General features: G+C 48.1%; 8 protein-coding genes across 8 annotated transcripts; 4 read left to right on the forward strand and 4 right to left on the reverse strand.

Annotated features, from left to right (window-relative positions):
- The first annotated feature begins 194 nt into the window (after nt 1-194).
- Nucleotides 195-3,989, forward strand: BJ212DRAFT_1371289 (uncharacterized protein). Its single transcript, XM_041336279.1, has 14 exons — nt 195-278; nt 367-513; nt 587-1,085; nt 1,138-1,507; nt 1,571-1,677; nt 1,739-1,771; nt 1,821-2,085; nt 2,136-2,594; nt 2,641-2,918; nt 2,971-3,003; nt 3,057-3,115; nt 3,171-3,294; nt 3,353-3,459; nt 3,514-3,989. Exons 2-14 carry the CDS (start codon nt 372-374, stop codon nt 3,633-3,635), a joined length of 2,598 nt encoding a protein of 865 aa, XP_041190368.1. The 5' UTR covers nt 195-278; nt 367-371; the 3' UTR covers nt 3,636-3,989.
- A 75-nt stretch (nt 3,990-4,064) lies between these two features.
- On the reverse strand, nt 4,065-5,270 carry BJ212DRAFT_1371299 (uncharacterized protein). Its single transcript, XM_041336280.1, has one exon. It carries the CDS (start codon nt 4,986-4,988, stop codon nt 4,293-4,295), a length of 696 nt encoding a protein of 231 aa, XP_041190369.1. The 5' UTR covers nt 4,989-5,270; the 3' UTR covers nt 4,065-4,292.
- Nucleotides 5,271-5,476: 206 nt separating this feature from the next.
- On the forward strand, nt 5,477-5,959 carry BJ212DRAFT_1277042 (progesterone binding protein; the record flags this gene model as incomplete). Its single annotated transcript, XM_041331329.1, has 3 exons — nt 5,477-5,591; nt 5,640-5,829; nt 5,890-5,959. The coding sequence occupies 3 exons, from the start codon at nt 5,477-5,479 to the stop codon at nt 5,957-5,959; spliced, it is 375 nt and encodes a 124-aa protein (XP_041190370.1).
- Nucleotides 5,960-6,771: 812 nt separating this feature from the next.
- On the reverse strand, nt 6,772-8,698 carry BJ212DRAFT_1371305 (G protein alpha-subunit). The gene is made up of 7 exons (XM_041336281.1): nt 8,500-8,698; nt 8,346-8,440; nt 8,184-8,290; nt 7,660-8,131; nt 7,533-7,604; nt 7,277-7,484; nt 6,772-7,221 (listed from the first exon to the last, which is right to left on the reverse strand). The coding sequence occupies exons 1-7, from the start codon at nt 8,543-8,545 to the stop codon at nt 7,157-7,159; spliced, it is 1,065 nt and encodes a 354-aa protein (XP_041190371.1). The 5' UTR covers nt 8,546-8,698; the 3' UTR covers nt 6,772-7,156.
- Nucleotides 8,699-9,272: 574 nt separating this feature from the next.
- Nucleotides 9,273-10,841, forward strand: BJ212DRAFT_1371308 (uncharacterized protein). The gene is made up of 4 exons (XM_041336282.1): nt 9,273-10,068; nt 10,163-10,252; nt 10,310-10,465; nt 10,544-10,841. Exons 1-4 carry the CDS (start codon nt 9,370-9,372, stop codon nt 10,751-10,753), a joined length of 1,155 nt encoding a protein of 384 aa, XP_041190372.1. The 5' UTR covers nt 9,273-9,369; the 3' UTR covers nt 10,754-10,841.
- A 390-nt stretch (nt 10,842-11,231) lies between these two features.
- On the forward strand, nt 11,232-13,779 carry BJ212DRAFT_1277006 (uncharacterized protein; the record flags this gene model as incomplete). Its single annotated transcript, XM_041331324.1, has 8 exons — nt 11,232-11,362; nt 11,418-11,434; nt 11,490-11,829; nt 11,895-12,120; nt 12,171-12,610; nt 12,662-13,152; nt 13,285-13,415; nt 13,498-13,779. 8 exons carry the CDS (start codon nt 11,232-11,234, stop codon nt 13,777-13,779), a joined length of 2,058 nt encoding a protein of 685 aa, XP_041190373.1.
- A 405-nt stretch (nt 13,780-14,184) lies between these two features.
- On the reverse strand, nt 14,185-16,056 carry BJ212DRAFT_470592 (uncharacterized protein). Its single transcript, XM_041343282.1, has 7 exons — nt 15,541-16,056; nt 15,310-15,483; nt 15,063-15,249; nt 14,852-14,995; nt 14,741-14,797; nt 14,615-14,678; nt 14,185-14,553 (listed from the first exon to the last, which is right to left on the reverse strand). Exons 1-7 carry the CDS (start codon nt 15,916-15,918, stop codon nt 14,463-14,465), a joined length of 1,095 nt encoding a protein of 364 aa, XP_041190374.1. The 5' UTR covers nt 15,919-16,056; the 3' UTR covers nt 14,185-14,462.
- A 352-nt stretch (nt 16,057-16,408) lies between these two features.
- BJ212DRAFT_1276873 (uncharacterized protein) lies at nt 16,409-17,152 on the reverse strand (the record flags this gene model as incomplete). Its single annotated transcript, XM_041331312.1, has 4 exons — nt 16,409-16,476; nt 16,537-16,678; nt 16,731-16,797; nt 16,854-17,152. The coding sequence occupies 4 exons, from the start codon at nt 17,150-17,152 to the stop codon at nt 16,409-16,411; spliced, it is 576 nt and encodes a 191-aa protein (XP_041190375.1).
- Between the last annotated feature and the right edge of the window lie 740 nt (nt 17,153-17,892).

Genomic DNA, 17,892 nt, shown 5'->3' on the forward strand with positions numbered 1-17,892 from the left:
TTGACGACCAGGCACACGTACACGGTGCTCAAGGCGGCCCCGAAGTTGCGTCGTGGGTATGAATGTGATGGAAAAAAGCAAGTTGCACCCCAAGGAAAGAATTCATGGAGGTGCAAGATTTTCCCCCTTTTTCGTAAAGATATTCCAGATAAAATATAAAATATAAATGTATGTATGATATATGTGATTTTGATGATTGTACCAAGATTTGATAATCATTGAGCTTGCCGTGGGCATGAGTTCCCCTTAACAAGTACTTTCTCCTTCAAGTTTTACAAGTAAGTCTCGCGTGGCAAAGCATCGAAAACCAGTGCCGTATTACCAGTTACCATTTTCCTTCTAAACTCTCATCCCCCCTTCTTTCAGTACTTATGGTCATCAGCACAGACAGTGATATCTATACTCCATTTCCACAAGGCATAATGATGGAGGACGGCCCTCAGTCCAGTGAGGATGGCTCCGGCCTACACTCACCCATCTTCGGGGCTCAATTTCCTCAGCCGCACGGAGACAGTAAGCCCTATCAAAATTCGTAGTCTTTTCAAAACAACGTTAATCGTCATTTCACATGTTGTCCACAATAAAGTCCGCTATCACCAAGATCAACTAGATATACAACATGCAGCGGGCATCCTGGCCTCTCAGTTCGATTACACCAATATCAACATCCACCCGCACCCTCACCTTCTCGAAACCCCCTTGAATCTTCATTCAAATCAGAATCCTCACCACCATAATTCATATCAATCTGAGTTTCCTCTTCCACAAAGAAATCACCTTGGTCTTGATATCCCGCCCCATGCCTACCCTAACACCCGTCTTCCGCCCCCTCCAGCTCATGGCGGCGCCGTCAACTTGTCCTACCAAGGCCCCCCAAACCGAAGATATTCTGCCGAGGACTTGCGCCCACAATCTTACTCCTCGGGTGGTGGTTCAACACAACCCCCTGTAATACAAACTCCAGAGAGCACTCGATCCTCTGTTCCAACGTCAGAGTCAACCCCCCAACCACAGCCAGCCGCATCTACGTCCCAGGATCCGCCCCGCAGGGAAATTTCGAATCAAGTGATAGCTTGTCGGCAATGGTGCGTTCATTCTTATTCTTATTTCAGGCTGCTCATTCACGTGGTTGCTAAGTCGTGCGAGGAAAATTCGGTGCGACTCCACAAGACCAATTTGTCATAATTGTGTGCGCCGCTCGAATGAATGTCAATATGATGCAGCACCCAAACGGCGAGGGCCTGATAAAAGGCCAGGCACTCGCCAGCGCTCATGTAAGAAACGGCCGACCGATGGCTCTTCCCCTCCTTCCCTTCCGTCTAAACGGAAACGTACTTCGGTCAGGAATGACGACTTCGAACTTCCGCGGGAATCTCGTGGACTTCCCAATGTTCCCGCCTTGCGGCCTGATGGGGATCGAATTCGACTCCAGCCCTCACTTTCGCCTACTGGCCCTGACTTTTCTTCGTCTATGCAAACGCGTGCAGCCTCAGACGATAGTTATCCAGTACGTTTATTTCACCGTGTTTCTTCATCTGCCAAATATTTTTTGATTCGATCACTTATCCAGCATCAAGTGGAGAAGTACCGCATCCCATCAACGCCCTCCGTACAATACAGTCGCAAGGAGTGGTGGGATAATTTGGTTATGAGCTACTCTACTACTCGGGATCAGTCGTACGTCATTTGCATTATCGATTGCATGAATAGACTAATTAAATGATGCTTTATTTATCAGCTTAAAGGACATAGCATCAGATCTCTCAACACTGTAGGTCATCGACTAATGACTCAATTGATTTGATTTAATCCTTGTTAAGGTTCACCACTAGCGGTTATTGGTTATCATTCGTGAACGTTCCAGACTTCGTCCATAGCCTATACAACCCTGAAGAACGTTCGCTTATGCAACCTTCACTTGTTTTTGCGGGGTTAGCTTTAGCAACCCTGATGAAATCGAGTGAGATGGAACTGGGGTCTGCAGGTCGCGAGCGCGCCGTCTGGCTTCGTGATAAGGCGCAGGCTTGGCTCGAAGCGTCGTTGAATTCCCAATGGATAGACATGACCCTTGCGAAGGCTGCTCTTGTCAGTGCATGCTTCCAGCTTCTCTCAATTGTTGCTTACGTTCTATCCAGATTATTGCTGTGTACGAGTCCTCGGCTCACCCACACTATACCTCCGAACGCGCGAGACGCTCTCTGGCCTATCTCGATGGAATTGTCCGCCAATTAGGCTTGACGTTCCTGGACGGCAATGAGCCAGACGTGTCGACGTTCACCCCAAATGCTGTACCCATCGCTCACAGACGCCGCCCCTTTGATCAAATGTCTAAGGACGGGGTCCGTACCCCTCATGCCATCCCTCGCAAGTGCGACTGTATACCCCTTCCAAATTCATCTATCGCTACGGAACAATTTTCATCTTCATGGTCATCCACGCTACCTTGGGATCCCTCGTGGACCCCTGAGGAGATGCACAAGGAATCTTGTAGGAGGCTATGTTGGAGCGCCCTTAACCTCGTGGCCAGGTACACGTCACATTGCATCGCGTTCCAGAAAGAGCCGAGCGATCTTTTCCTAACCGACCCTTCCAATGTCTGTTCCTTGTCCGTGCATTTAGTTCAGGCTGACAGTTGTACAGTTCCGGTTACTGTTCCCTGGTGAGATATCACAACGAGGCTCCAATGAGCACAAGGCGCAGTCTCCGAAAGAATCAATATGGGCACTCTATTGCCGCAGCATGCTCCTTTGGAATTTCTGTACCACCCGTCTGCGGAAAAATGTTTTTAGCAGCACAGAGACAACCGACCTTGCGGTTGAAGCTTGGTCGGAGACCCTTGAAATCCAAGATGCCTTGGATACCCACACCTGCAACCTCGATATGGCATTGTTGTACATGTGTCGGGAGTACGTGTACAAGTACGTCTATTTCATCTCAGTGTTTTCCATTGATGATAACAATTTTCTGCAGCACACAGATCATAATTACTCAGCTTTTACAAGCGTAAGCATCTGATTTTGATATGTCATCATTCTTGCTAATGGTGGCGTATCTAGTGGCCATGCAGAAGCTGGAAATTCCCCTCAGTTCAACCGCAAGCAGGCTGAGCAGTGGCGTAAGTGGCTCTATTTTCGGGATGTGTTGATTGATTGTGATGTTGGCAACGGCAGTGTACTACCAGACCCTTTTCATCCGCAGAGTTAAGATGTCAATTCACCATCTTGGCGATCAAGATGGCCATCTTTTCACCAGGCAGCCGTTCCAGGTGACTTGGTTTGCAAGCCAAGTAGCGACGTAAGTCTAGCGCACATTTAGAGACTTCACCTGCTTAATACAGAAACCATACCTGCAGATGTCTTTCTTTGTGGGAGGAGGACAAGTCCCTTCTTGATGCTTTGGAAGTTGCCAAAGACGTCATAATGCCAGTCGACGTGTTGAATACGTTGTGGCCTTGCCCAAGTTAGTAATACAAGTTTTCTCATCATTATCATTGATCTGATCGGAAATTCTTAGTGTTATTGAGCAAATGCGACGACTTGCGGAAGCGAGTGACGGAGGCTTGCCACACCGTCAATATCGTTGCGCCACTGCCACCCAACTGTTCGCTCCCTCCACTTCTCCGGGGTGGGCCATGACCAATCTCAGATTCAACAACTCATATCCAACGCCTCTTCGCCCACGACCCATCGCAAATATTGCCTCCCTGTTAGTTTACGTCAGATGCTATGTCAATATTGTTTCGTTTTCTGCAGCCTTGGTTATTACTGTATTCGATCTCTCTTACTCCTTCTTTCTCCATAATTTGGTCAAGCTTCGCAATAATTTACATCACCTGATGGTTTCGAAACCTGTTTGTATTGTACCATTTCCGATACCCCCGTTGATTGTCGATTCCGCTTGTCGTGAGCCTGTTCTTCAATAACATTACCAGTGACGACTTTTTACCCGCGGAGGATGCCCTGATGTCATGAAGCAAACTTTTTACCTTTTGTGAGTTGAATGGTACCGAAATGTTTTCGGGGCTTCTTGTGGTGATTGGATTTACCACTACGAGGTCGATCAGGGGATTAAGAAGCCCATGGGGGCAGTTGAATTTTCCACTCGAGGCTTACGGACACGGCATAATACTTCACACCACTGGAGAGATAACGATTGCAACGCTGTATAGATATCCCAGTGTGATCAAGTATATAGAATATGTATGTATGTATGTATGTATGTAACAGCATTAATGAGTGTGCTTCATTGTATAATGAATTGTTCGATTTGTGGACAATATGATACTAAGTCCTTTATGAATGCCGGCTTAACATCCGACCCCTGGACCAATCCTGTCCGGAATCAGGTCCACGGGTAGCAGATCTCCAGGAGCGTGTGCGGCTTGCGTCTGGGTTGGGTGAACCCAGTCGTGAGTATGGTAAGGAAGGCGCCCGGTAGTAATATTCGTTAATCACTGGCAGATTCCTGACGTATTCGTCCCGTGCGACAAGCTGTTCGCTTGTATGGTCAAGAATAGGTTTCAGCAGCGCGTTCCTGTACCTCTGCCAATCCTCAGGGGTATGATTCTCGCGTCCTTCTTGATCCAGCCAGACAAGCGCGTCAAACTTGATCATGAATTCGTTGAAGATGAGCTCTCGCTCTGGCAGCAATGTACCCAATACTGTTTGGAGGCGCTTATTCTGCGCTGCCAGGTGCCGCTGTGCACTAGCCTGAGGCGAGATGCCTCTTTCAAGATCACGGGCCATGGTGATGGTCTCGTGCCGCAGATTAACGAGGGCTATGTCATTCCCTATAAGATTCATGGAGAGAGCCAGTGATATGATTGAGCGCTCGTCCAACACAGGGTTCACTTTGGGCGTATGAGGAGGTGTCGACTTTGCAATGTCTAGCAGGTAACGCTGTGTGTACATCGGTAGCCGCGTGAAGCTGAGACCTGAAAGAGCATAGGGAAGTGGTTCATAGACAGGGACGGAAAACGGGGGAATCATGGTGCACGGACGTTAGAGACAGGCGAGATATTATGATAGATACACGAAAAACACAGCAGTCGCACTGATTGCGAGTCGATGGTTTGTGCCACCATGATGCGACCTAGTTTTATAGTCGAGAGGTGTGGCTACTTTGACTGCCAGGGTCACAGCACTTTGACAAGCACTATCCAAGCTGCAGATACATAAAGGGGGCCCGGTGGATCCCAGTGGTCTATGGTACTTTGGCTAACATCAAGCTTTGAGGAAAGCAGACAGCAATGATCAGGATGGACGTGAAATTTGAAGGTCCGCAAGCACACCAGGAAAGTGTAAGAGGCGGCAAATGCCGAATTAGTGGTTAGCCAGTCATGTTTTTAGTGGTGATCTATGGACTCGTGCTAGCCTTGCCTCTTCTATTTCTCGTACAACGACGCACCTTATCGCCATCGCAGCAGTCTCCACCAGTAGACTCACAACTAGAGGAGAAGAAGTCCCTTAAGACCATCATGCAACCACCTAGAGACGATCTCGACCCCCCGAAAGATGACCCCTTCACCCTTGATCAACTCAAGCAGTTCGACGGCTCCGACAGTTCGAAGCCGATCTACGTGTCTGTTAAGGGTTTGTCCTCGTGTATGAGGTGATGATCCTCCCGCTCACTTCTTGTAGGCACTGTCTTTGACGTCACACGTAAAAGCGACGTGTACGGTCCCGGAAAATCATACAACATCTTTGCCGGGAAGGACGGCTCAAAGGGACTTGGAATGTCTAGTTTGAAACCAGAGGATGCTGTACCAGACTACAGCGACCTACCAGAGAACGAGAAGAACGTCCTCAATGACTGGTTCTTATTTTTCCAGTATGTCCCGAACAAGGTCGCTTAGACAAACATGCCATGACGCTTATCTTCATTTAACAGGAAACGCTACAACATTGTCGGACGTGTTACAGATATACCTACTTCAGCTTCTAATCTCTCTAATCTATAACTATCATCCAAATCGATAAATCTCTGAGCTCTATCGCCGACTCATCAGTTTGCTATAACCGTCGTTCAAACGCACCTGTACAGGCTGTACTATTGCATCACAACCCTATCTTGCATTTGCACGAATACCTTTTTGACAGAAATTTGATCCAGGCGTTCGCCAGCAAGTCATCGGAGCGCTATCCTAGTTACAGCGTCATCACCTGCCATGTGTGGGTATGATTCTGCTCGCCAGCTGTGTGGCGTTCCCCTTTATAGCGGCATCTGCACTACCAGCAGACTCGTGATGCATGTTCTGGAACGGGAACGGATGTTCAACTATGCTTGAAAGGTAAATAAGCTTCTGCCATACCTGTACAAAGCGCTACAACCTGTCCGTTGACATGAGCGCCTAACTGAATCCTATGCCTCCTCGGGAATGGTGCTTACGGCGTCCGCAGATGCCAGAATTCGCCATCAGTCGTCATCTTCTACTCCAAGAGTGCTGCGCCATTAATATCGAGATCCCATGACAGTTCCTTATCAAATTGGAGCTATACTTGGATCCGGCGGTGTCAACCTGGCATGAGTCGATGACAGGGCACCGCTCTTGTGATAACCCAATCATCCCACAGAACCCAACACGGTCGTAGATCCAGCACCACCGTCGACCCCCGAGCGCGTGGTACTTAGATGGATGACTGATGGGGTTCTCTATGTGGCCTGGGTGAACCATGTGCTCAATCATATCAGTGTTTTACAATAATATCATCCCAAACTTCGCATCATTCACACCTTAGGCTAATATATATCACCCATGGCCGGACCACCCGATGTGTTGCCTGAAATTTTGATAAATTCAAATCACAAAGAATTAATGAGCGGTCAAGATAAGAGCTCCAATTACATAGGAATCGTATAAGAAGGGTATACTAGGTTTTGGTCGATCCGTGTTTTGGTAGAAGGAAATGAGAGAGGAAAGGGAATTGACACAGCGATATAAGACACTCCCACGAACCCATCATGGTACGTGTATGTTCAGAAGCGCGCACAGAACGATGATAGACGTAACTCAAAATAAGAGAGATGGATGACCAAGATGTAGAGGTGTAAATGTCTGATGCGATGAAAGCTGGTAGAGCGAACTGCATGCGCGAGAGGCAGATGATGCATGGGGTAAAACAAAGACCAAAGAGAGAAGAGTGGCGCTATGATGCCATCACAGCAGGCCACACTCGCGAAGATGAATCTGTAGCAGAATATCTTGAATAGCACTCAACACGACTATGAAGGCAGAGTCAATCTATGTAAACCACGGGCGCAAGGGGAGAATTCTTACATCTGATTTGTTGAGTATCCGTTGCGCAAGTATAATGGGCGTATATTTGCTTGGTCGCGGCATTCTGATTGAGTGCAACGAAGCGGTGAAGCAAATAATCGCAAGCGGCATCATAGTTGTTGCCGCCCGTGTAGTCTGGGAAGTAGTCACCAAGCGGTGAATGTGGGAGTTTCTCAGCGAACAGATCGATTTTGTTCAAGAACAAAATCTGTGCAGGGAATAAGTATGTAATACGCCACGAGGTAGAGGTACGTACAATTGATGTCTTAACAAACCACCGTGAATTGCATATTGAGTCGAAGAGAGTCAGAGCCTCTTGCATGCGATTCTACAGGCGTAATCAATCTGAAAGGAGATACACAAATCAGGAGCTTTGAACTTACAACACTCTCATCTTCATACAACATCTGATCGTACTCGCTCAAGGATACCAGAAATACCAACGCTGTGACGTTCTCGAAGCAGTGAATCCACTTCTTACGTTCACTCCGCTGACCTCCGACATCAAAGAGTTTGTACGTAAGTTCGCCGACCTTGAATGTGGTTTCAGTGATGCCAGTCGTCTTCACTCTACTCCGCAAGATATCTTGATCCGTCGGCATGTACCCTGGTCCGCACATGCGGTCGATTGCGTTGAAGTAGTAGACAGCAGAATCATTCAACTGGAACTCTCGTGAGCGACGAACGGCCTCCTTGACACCTGAGTCTCGCCAAAGTCCTCGAATGGCGTCAGCGACATCTCTTGGGAGCACATCGCCCTCAATCTGGCCAGGAAGAGCGAGAATTACGGCACGACGAGCATCATTCTGTGGTGATAAAGATATATCGAGTTGAGGCATAGCCTCGAGGATGGCGCTAGAAGACCCTTCAGGGTTACAATCGAGTTTTGACGGGTTATAACACGCACCGCATGGACTGAATGGTGTTGGAGTAAATTATTTCCTTGTAGGAATCTCGTTCAGAGTCGTTATAGCCACCATGATGGATGAGTTTCATCTGCTTGAGGACGGTAGACTATGAAAACATGGTTTGTCAACAATGTGTTCGGGATGGTCAGTGCGTAACCGACCTTTCCTGACTCTCCTGCTCCCAGCAGCAACATTTTAATCTCATTCTTTGCCATCATTCGATCTCGTCTGAGTTGGTTTTCAATCTCATCGTTGCCTACAAAAGACGAGCTTAAGTCAGGTCTTCGTTCGGACATAGGGTAGATGAATACGCACGAGCCTTGGCCTCGCTGTCGACGCCAGTAGATTGAACACAACCCATGATTTAGAAAGAGAGAGAGAATGTCGTGCGTGAACAGAAAGAAAGAAAGGAAGAATGCAGACAAGAAGATGAAAGGTAGAGATCAAAAGTTTCGAAAGAGCGGGTGATCCAACAATAATTAGCGGATGTGGGAAGTTAGCAGGCAAAAAGAAGAAACCGCTAACATGGTCACCGTCTCCGAATTTATTATATTTGCTTAATTATTTTCTCGGCATTGTATGTGCTTCGGCACCTAGAACTCTGACAGCATATTCCATTATTAATGTTAACGTTGATCATCTTCTACAAGCTACGTATGCTACATGTAAGTAGATCGCTTCACTCCAGTCTAGACTCTTGTTGAGCAGGATTCGAGAGCCGCTTCTACAGTTCTGTCAATGTATACATGCAAATAGAAAATGTCAAGCTACAATCATCGCCCTAGTGGGAATGTACCTGGCATCTCGGTGGTTGTAAATGTAGCTTTAGTTGTTGATTAAATATTTCAATTGGAAGACAGCGCACTGGTCTAATGGCATTTGCTTGATCAAATTGTAATGAGATCTGTGCATCGACACATGCGGAAGCTGGCCAGTCAGTAGTACCAATCCTGGGTGTAAAGCAAAAGGTCCATGCGGAAAAAAAGTTGAGGCGAGCCCTAGTAACTGTCCGCTGCTTGCCAGTGAGTTGACGGGACTCCGTGGCAGGAAGTGACAAGGCTTGCCGCTAAATTATGTAATATTCTATGTAGGTTTTGTGCTAACATAAGCCCTTGTCAACTCTTATTACTATTAAATCACGTGCGTGGGTTGGATCACGACCTTCCCTCAACCAATTGCAAAAGGATGTCCCAAGGAATGTCTGCTGAGGAGTCTTGTAACCGTTCTGGAATTCGAGACGTATTCAACCAGGCAGCTGCGGTTCACGATCCACCACCGCCATATCCATCGCAAGAACGGCGCTCACGCGCGGCTCGACATAGTCGGAGGCATCGCTTACCAGCGCCATTATTACCACAGGTTCCACCAGATTCAGATCGTGCTTCAGGACATCTTTCCCCTCAATTATCAGTCTCAACTCATTCATTCCCTCGCACTGAAGATGCCGCAGAGCAGACACCACTACTTGGTGATTCTCTGTCAGGCTCCGCACAACGTTCGTCGGGGCGTCAGAGGACACATTCGCAGTCGAGCACAATCGTTTCATCAAATTCGTTTGCGCCCTCGCTAGCGCAAACAGTGCTATCGCTGCTCCATTCTGATCCAGATATCGAGTCTGACGTGGACATATATGAGGCGATCGGGGATGACCGTGACTATCCGTGTGCACACAATGGTCATCAGAGGCGTCACCAACGTCCCAGTGCACCAATTGAGTCACAGTCTGGAGGCTCACACAGGCGGTCGCCGTTTTCGTGGCGCTGCTGGTCTCATTACTTCCGACCCATGACTCGCAGAGCATACCATTCGGCTGCATTCCATCTTCTAGTGCTCAATTTTCCCTATGCCCTCCTTGCATGGGTTTACCTTTTTGTATTTACTTTGGTAAGCATTTTGCTCTAGCCTTTGATTTTTTCGGTCTCCTGGCGTTCAGTTTGGAAATTAAAAAATTGTATTCACTTCTGACCGGCCTTTATAGACTGGTACAACATTATTAATTGCCTTGCCTTTGGGTGCTCTCCTATGTTTCCTTAATTTACTCGGCGCCAGGGCGTTTGCGAGGGGAGAAGTGCGTTTAGCTTCTATCTTAAATTTCAAATTGAATATGAAACTGCATCACTCGTAGCTCGGTCTCCAAACAACATTCCATGGGCCTCTTGCTTACCCACCTCCATATCCGCCACGGCCTATCTTCCAGCGGGTGCGACCACCGCGATCATCTGACGTAGAGTCAGGGTCACCATACCACGAATCTTCATTCTACAAGAACACGATAGCCATGGTGTGTCCAATCCGCCTTTCCCCCTCTAGCCAAAAGCCCTCTTACCTCCGTTATTCGGCCGCCCATTTATTATTATAGTTCACGGACTGGACATCCTATCAGGCGCTATTTTATTTCTTGGTTATCAAACCGAGTATCACTTTATTTCTGACCATCCCTCTGCTGGTAGTGGTTCCTGTGTCATATGTGCTGGTGTTTCCCGCGCCAATGATTCTCAGAATTGTTCGGAAGTTGGGAATATGGCAGGCCAATGTTGCAGTAGAAGGGTTATACTTGGCGGTATCGTGATTCTCGATTCATTCCGCTTATGAGTACACATGTATCTACCGTAGACCTTCGCTTTTCTGAGACGTTTGCAACAAGCTATGAACCATGCTGTGAAGTTTTAGCGGTGGCGTGACCTGAGCGCTTAAATCTGGGAGTAAAAGAATACCCACGTTCTGGTGACGCGGCTTGACTTGCTTTCTCCTCGTTGCAGACTCAGTCCGAACGGAACCGTAGAGACAGTCCCCGACTTGTTTCGTTGCTTGACTATTTGTTTGTCTGTCCTCTAGACGCTAATAGACTTAAGCTAACTTGTTTGCTGCTTATAGCCTATTGCACCAGACAGACACAGCTTATATATCACCTTACAGCGTTTATTAGATACCATCCTCTTCTTATCCTCACACACTCACCTTGTTACCTACATTCCCACTATTTACACTCAAAGTGTCCTTCCTCGCAGCGTTGGCTTGTCCACTCACCTTGAGACATTACCATTACCATGGACGCTCTCAAGTCACTCGTTCAACCCCTCGTCGGAGGCGCAGGAGGCTCCTCAGTCATTGACGGCATGAAGCTTGTTGTCCTGGGAGGAACAGTCGAGACAGCCAGAAGAGCCTCTAGCTCAGCCTGGTATGTCCTGAATCATTCTCATCCACCTCCTTACTGACGACAGCGCGCCTCAAAGGTCTCATTTCCTCAACTGTAAGAAGTCGCCCGTAATTTGACGTCTTTTCTGACATGCTATTGCCTGACACAGCATTCTTCCTCACTGCGCATTTCTCGGAAGAGGACTATCCTTATGATTGGCTCATGTTGTGGCTCTCACGCCGCCCTGAGTGGCAGCGCTCTAGGGAGTTCGAAACTACTACTCGCACCACAACCCCTGGCTTCTCAGGATCTCGCCAAGCAGACAATTCATTTGGTGACGATGAAGAGGAGGAGGGCGATGAAGATTCACCCCCCGGCAAAGTCAAGACACGTGTCGTATTCCAGCCGACATTCGACACCACGCACACTATTTATTACAAAGGTCACTGGCTCAGGGTCCGTCGCAGTAAAAAGCAAGACGGTAGCGGATGCGAAGTCTTGTCAATAAGGTGATATTCAAATTCCCCTTTTGACTCATTTTTGGCCTCGTGGCTGATGTATGCTGGGATCACAGCGTTGTTGCACGGAATAACACTATCCTCAAGCAGCTTGTGTTGCAAGCCAAGAAAGAGTACGAGGCTGAGGCCATCCACAGGATCCAGATTTACTTTGCAGACTCGCACGGTAGCTGGCGCTGGACCGACTCTCGTCATAAGCGCCCTATGTCGTCCATTGTTCTTAACCCCGGGGTGAAGGAGATGCTTCTCAACGACACGCGCGACTTTTTGAAATCCGAGAAGGTAATTTCGGTATTTTATCAAAGCCACGTTCACTGCTCATAATTCCACAGTGGTATGCGGATCGCGGCATTCCATTCCGCCGCGGCTACTTGCTGCACGGTGTACCTGGCTCTGGAAAGAGTTCCCTTATCCATGCCATTGCGGGCGAACTCATGCTTGACATTTACGTTGTGTCACTGTCTTCTTCGTGGATCAGCGATAGTACATTGACCACCCTCATGGGTCGTGTCCCAGCTCGCTGCATCGTGCTTCTCGAGGATCTCGATGCGGCATTTACGCGGAGCGTCACGCGTGATAAGAGTTCCAATGGCACTCCAGATTCGTCGAGCAATAGCTCAGAAGAGGGCGCCCCGGAACAGCCGGTGACGAGCAGCAGCTCGAGGCACAGACGTCACAAGGACCACATCTCTGATGTAAACACATTGAGTTTGAGCGGCCTGCTGAACGCTTTGGACGGTGTAGCTGCTGCTGAAGGTCGCATCCTTTTCGCGTAAGTTTGAAATCCTTTTTCGGTTTAGCACGTCCTGACGTGTACTTGTAGCACCACCAACCACTTGGAGCGTCTAGACCCTGCACTTTCACGTCCGGGTCGTATGGACGTTTGGATTGAGTTCAAGAACTCTTCAAAGTGGCAAGCGGAGGCTTTATTCCGCAACTTCTTCCCGTCCACGGATCAAGACAATGAAGTCATAGAAGGAGACATAGAGGGAATTGACTTACCCACAACGCCCACACCCCAGTCGTCCTCTCCATCACCGTCTTCACAATCTTCAACGTTGTGGTCGCTTTCCCCTTCGTTCTCGTCGTCGACGTCATCCCTGGCGTCTTCCAAGGATGCTTCACCCTCAAAGCCTCCGCGAGATGGCTTTGGTTCCAAAAACCAAGCGTACTTGCCGCCTCCGGTCGAGGAGCATCTCACCGCATGCCAGCACTCTGCCAAGCCTTTGGATGGTGCCAGACTTGCTCAGCTCGCAAAGATATTTGCAGATTCGATTCCGGATGACGAGTTCAGCGTTGCAGCGCTGCAAGGCTGTGAGTTTCTTCTAATTTTATGGCGCCCCTTGTGCTTTGATGTTCCTTTCTATTGTACTTTACTTGATCTACTGTGGGCGGGGTGGTGAGTGAGGTAAAATCATGTGCTGACACATTTTTGTACGACTTTAGATCTGCTCAAGAACAAGTCGCAACCTGAAGCCGCTGCCAATGGAGCTGCTGCCTGGGTGATCAGCGAGAGGGAGCTTAGAGAACGCCTGAGAAAGGAAAAAGAGGCTCGTGAACTCAAGGAAAAACTAGACGTGAGTATTCGGGGTGTTGTTGACCTTGCTGAACGTCGCCCGTGCTCCTGTTTATCCAACCGAACTGACGTACTCTATTTAGCGTGAGAAGCGGCGCAAGGAACTCCTGGAAAAGGAGAAGGAGAAGGCTGAGCTTGAGAAGAAAGAACTTGAGCTTACCAAGCTCAGACAGCAGCTCCAGGAACAGGAGGCCAAAGACAAGGCTGAAGCCGACAAGAAGGACGGGGTTATCCCCATTCCAGATCTTTCCGTTGACGATAACAAGGGTGAGCCCTCTACCGATGACGACAGCGACGAGGAAAACGTCCCACCTCCCTTCACTCCACCTGAAGCGGTTTGGATCCAAGTTGCCGATTCGAGTTGACTCTCTGCAGATGATCCCGTTGCTGTGGATGCACCTGATCCTGATGTTTCCATCTTAGAGCCGACTGTGGCATTCCCGCATGATGATCCACTTCCACGGGACGTCACACAACCGACGACGCAAACCATGATTACTAGACCCGCTCAAATGGCCAACGTTCTGACGCTCCGTCATGCTGGAGGCTTCACGTTAGTGTATTATATGCTTCATTTCTATTTCATTCATCTCTACGCAATGCTATTGCATCTCAATCCCGTTGGGCGGAGGAGGCGGGCTTAGGGGTTTTAGAATGACTTGCGAAGCCTTGTTTCTTTTGTCTTGACACTCATACAATCAACTATTCCAAATTCCATTGCATGCTCATATTGTCGTTTCTTCCCGGCTCATTGTATATCTTGCTCACCTCCTCCTTCGCACCGCTTCCACCCCTCCACTCGCATCTAATTTCCCTGCAGTGCTGTTATCTTGTTTGGTAGTCTGGTCAATGTATATCTGCACGTTGGACTCTTATCTCTCGCTTGCCAGAATTTTCTTAATGTCCTCGGGAGGAAATCGAGATATCTTCTTTCCCCATAAATTCAGGTTGTAATGGCCTAACGGACATCCATCTGTTGCAAATTGAAGTTTCCTTGATTTAGTACAGCGGAGGAGATATCTAGTGTACAGATCTGCTCTTCTCAACCTTAATATGCGCTCACTTGCTTTGGGGGGCCGTTGGGAAAGTATTGTGCGAAAAGGTCCGGGTAGTGGCGTTGCGCAACGTCAGGGTGACTCCTGACGGGAGAAGAGATATATTCAAACATTGCCGCTACAGATAACCAATCGGAGAACTTACTTCACCCGCCCGATGAGATTCACTTTTCCAGATGGCTCGCGGTCAAACTCTGTGAAATTGACAGCTGTAGAGTATGCATCAATAACGCTGTTCACAAAATACAAGAGCAAACGACGAAAAACATACAGTCAGTCTGAACAGGATCTCCTCGAAGCTGTTTAAGCTGAAGGATCTCAGGTGGGACTGTAAAATAGTCATCAAGGAATGTAAAGCAAGTATTTTGTCTAAGGCGCTCACAGTCTAAGACTTCATCAGCGAGGCGAGCGTTCAGACTGATATTCTGGAAAAACGGCACGGAATAGCGGGGAGTCGAACCCACAGGGGGAGATAAGACGCGATGCGACGTGGCTCTCGCCAATCCGCGGGTCACGAACTCGAGTGCTAGATCGTCGGAACAAAGAAGAAGTCAGAGTTGAAATTAAATGCATTATGGCAATTTTCAGCCCACCCTTTCCGATATTCACAACGAACGTTCCTGGGATAGGAGGAACGTCGATCCATTGTCCAGAAAGGTTTTGTACCTGCAGACCGCGATGGGGCGACGCGACAAGAAGGAAGGTCAGGAAGCCAGCGTCGTAGTGGGGGCCGACGCCTTGATCAGTCAGAGAACCATCATTGGCGGGATATTTGACGATCTGAAAACAGGTGAATCCCGATCTCCATATAATACATAGTGACCCTCGTTTGATATTCACCTTTCCGCGGTGCTGCATCAATTTATCAGTATCGTAAAACTTGCTCAATGCATCGGAAGGAAGGCCAAAAGCCTCCCCGAGTAAGCTGATGAATTGGTAGCTCAGAGCCTGAACCTGTTGGAGATATGTCTCCATGGTGTTTTTAAACCCTGGGATGAGGTCCTCATCTGGCCACTGGGTGGATTCAGTTCAGTTCGCGCAGCTTGAAATGATTGAATACAGAACCCTCACCTGGGGAGGTCCCCACAGGCGCAAATGCTCAGGGGCGCCGGGTTTCCACTGCGTCTCATGAGGTGTTGCGAAGTCGAATTGCTCTCTATAATCTGTCTTGCCTTTGGTAAATTCCGTGCCTAACTTGGAGTACCCAAGGAAATGCGGTGAATTCGCCATAAGGATCCGGTTCTTAGCCTCCTGGGGAAGGTCAAAGAGTCGGGGGATATAGTCAATTAAATCGTTTGTAACTTTCCGTGAGACGGTGTGGTTGTTGAGATACAGGAACCCGACATTTATCAACGCATGCCGGAGCTGCAAGATGAACTCTGGTTTCGTGGTATTATCGGACACGAGAGCAAAGTCGAGGACTGGGACACTAGAGAAGTTAGCTGCCATTGCAAGTCGTCAGCAACTAGTTAAACGGAAGAGCGAAGGAAGCTCCGTCAGCATGAATTGGTGCCATGATCAGCAGGCATAACGCCATCGTGCATGACCACGATTCGAATTCGCATCCTTCCATCTAAATTTGGCGAGTTTTAGCACTGTATCTCACCGCTACTCCCGAAAATGCGAAACACGCTGTAAATATGTACAACCTTACACCTTTGAAACCAGTAAGAAATCTATATGACTATGAATCAAAATTAATTGACAAGGAGCGATAAATAGTACATAAGTGAAAAGTTATTGTAACGAAGAAATCCTTGGAATGACGTAGGTTCAACAAATAGAAGAATGCAGAAGCGTTGACGGTTCCTTGTGCGGAAGTCCCGTCATGAGATGCCAGAGGCTGACAGTCTCCTTGACTTTACTAGGAATAAATCGCACGACACAGGGGGATGCGGTGACTGTTATGTGACAGAGGAGAAAGCGATGTCGGTGTGAGTTACTTTGTCTCCAACTTGACTTTGATCTTTGCTTGACGCCTGCGTCTTTCCAGTAGAAGATAGCTCACTAGAGAAGGTTCTCCAGTCAGCGATGTCTGATGCATCAATGCCTCAGGAAATGAATTACCGACAATCCTGTCCAAAGCAGTAGACGCTTCAGGCTTAACTTCGAGGAAAGCCCGCTGCGACATGCGCCAGACGCCAAAGTGTCGTTTATATGGGTGATATTCGGCGACGGGGACCTCTTCCTCGTCATCTGATTTAATGAGCTGCAGCTTGGCTAGTTAGATAAAGAAAACACGAGTTGGAAAAATAGCTAACCTGTAAATTGCGTTTGGGTGTTTTCCAGCGGTACTCAGTGCCGTCCTCGTGGGCGAAGGTACCTCCACTACCATCGATCATTAGAAAATGATGATTACTGGCCTATTGTGATCAAGAACTCACATTGCTGTACCGTCATTCTTGATAAAGTCACAAGCTCTAACCCACTCTCCCTCGGCATCAGGCGTGTTGAAGCGGACTTTCACATCCTTCTGAGGTTGATCCTCAATCTCTGCGACGCAGTTGACCACACGAGCTTCGTAGTCGTATCTATTGATTTTGGTGAGGTGAGGGTGCCAAAATCGAGTAACGATCTCATAGTAGAGTTTGTTGTTGTCCTCGGCGAACGTAGTGTTACGCACGCTGTTGGTAGCAAAAGTAAGTTTGTGCGATGGTGGGGGCTTGGGTGCGCCGCGAGACATTAGGAGAGTTAGAATGAGAAGCACAAGAGAAGTACGACAAGAAGAAAGTGATGAAGGCACAGGCTAGACAAAACAGCAAGCTATTAAGCTTATGAGCTGACAGAGGGCCGCCGATACGTGACCGAGTATTGTGCGAATGTGATTACCGGTTTCATACAGTTATCGCATGATATCGCGTGTCAGGAAATGAGATAGCAGTGCGAGACTGACCGGTCGTCACGAAAGCGTGGAGCAAACATCATTATCCCGGACGAATATCAAATCGGAGGGACGTGAATCTAGACATATTCCCATACACAGCTGCGATCTGCCCTTGATGCATAGATTTTCGTGGGTGTGAGAAGGGCTAATCGCCGGAATGTGAACGAAGGACCAGAAGGTGTCTGGGATCTGGGCATTGATCCCAGAGCTCTACATGAAAGCCTGTGTGCACTGTGAACGTGAGCTTCTCAACGTGTGTTTAAAAACAACAGCAACGACCACGAAATAGTAGGGAAATGAAAATAAGTTGTAGCGCGCGATTGCTATGTATACAGGTAATTGACTATCACCGGCACAACGAGAATGGCTGTTGAACGTTGTCGAACAACGCATGAGATCTAATTCCAGAGGCCAACTTGAAGAGGTGAGATCTGAAGCGGTTGCGACTCGAGGAATGTTTCAGTCGCTATCTGAATAGGCTGAGGCTTCATTTAGACTGTCGGATATTAATGAATCAACACACGGAAAGGACAGCCTAT

The sequence above is a fragment of the Suillus subaureus genome (assembly GCF_016647635.1).
Source record: "Suillus subaureus strain MN1 chromosome Unknown BJ212scaffold_27, whole genome shotgun sequence".
Taxonomy (NCBI): Eukaryota; Fungi; Basidiomycota; class Agaricomycetes; order Boletales; family Suillaceae; genus Suillus; species Suillus subaureus.

Coding starts and splice junctions, on each gene's coding strand:
- BJ212DRAFT_1371289 (XM_041336279.1), top strand. CDS start 372: ATGGTCATCAGCACAGACAGTGATATCTATACTCCATTTCCACAAGGC. Junction 2,595..2,640: donor TCCTAACCGACCCTTCCAAT/GTCTGTTCCTTG, acceptor ACAGTTGTACAG/TTCCGGTTACTGTTCCCTGG. Junction 3,004..3,056: donor ATTACTCAGCTTTTACAAGC/GTAAGCATCTGA, acceptor TGGCGTATCTAG/TGGCCATGCAGAAGCTGGAA.
- BJ212DRAFT_1371299 (XM_041336280.1), bottom strand. CDS start 4,988: ATGATTCCCCCGTTTTCCGTCCCTGTCTATGAACCACTTCCCTATGCT.
- BJ212DRAFT_1371305 (XM_041336281.1), bottom strand. CDS start 8,545: ATGGGTTGTGTTCAATCTACTGGCGTCGACAGCGAGGCCAAGGCTC. Junction 8,441..8,499: donor CGACAGCGAGGCCAAGGCTC/GTGCGTATTCAT, acceptor CGTCTTTTGTAG/GCAACGATGAGATTGAAAAC. Junction 8,132..8,183: donor AACACCATTCAGTCCATGCG/GTGCGTGTTATA, acceptor AGGGTCTTCTAG/CGCCATCCTCGAGGCTATGC.
- BJ212DRAFT_1371308 (XM_041336282.1), top strand. CDS start 9,370: ATGTCCCAAGGAATGTCTGCTGAGGAGTCTTGTAACCGTTCTGGAATT. Junction 10,069..10,162: donor ACCTTTTTGTATTTACTTTG/GTAAGCATTTTG, acceptor CGGCCTTTATAG/ACTGGTACAACATTATTAAT. Junction 10,466..10,543: donor ACAAGAACACGATAGCCATG/GTGTGTCCAATC, acceptor TTATTATTATAG/TTCACGGACTGGACATCCTA.
- BJ212DRAFT_470592 (XM_041343282.1), bottom strand. CDS start 15,918: ATGGCAGCTAACTTCTCTAGTGTCCCAGTCCTCGACTTTGCTCTCGTG. Junction 15,250..15,309: donor TGATGCAGCACCGCGGAAAG/GTGAATATCAAA, acceptor ACCTGTTTTCAG/ATCGTCAAATATCCCGCCAA. Junction 14,554..14,614: donor AATCTCATCGGGCGGGTGAA/GTAAGTTCTCCG, acceptor TTCTCCCGTCAG/GAGTCACCCTGACGTTGCGC.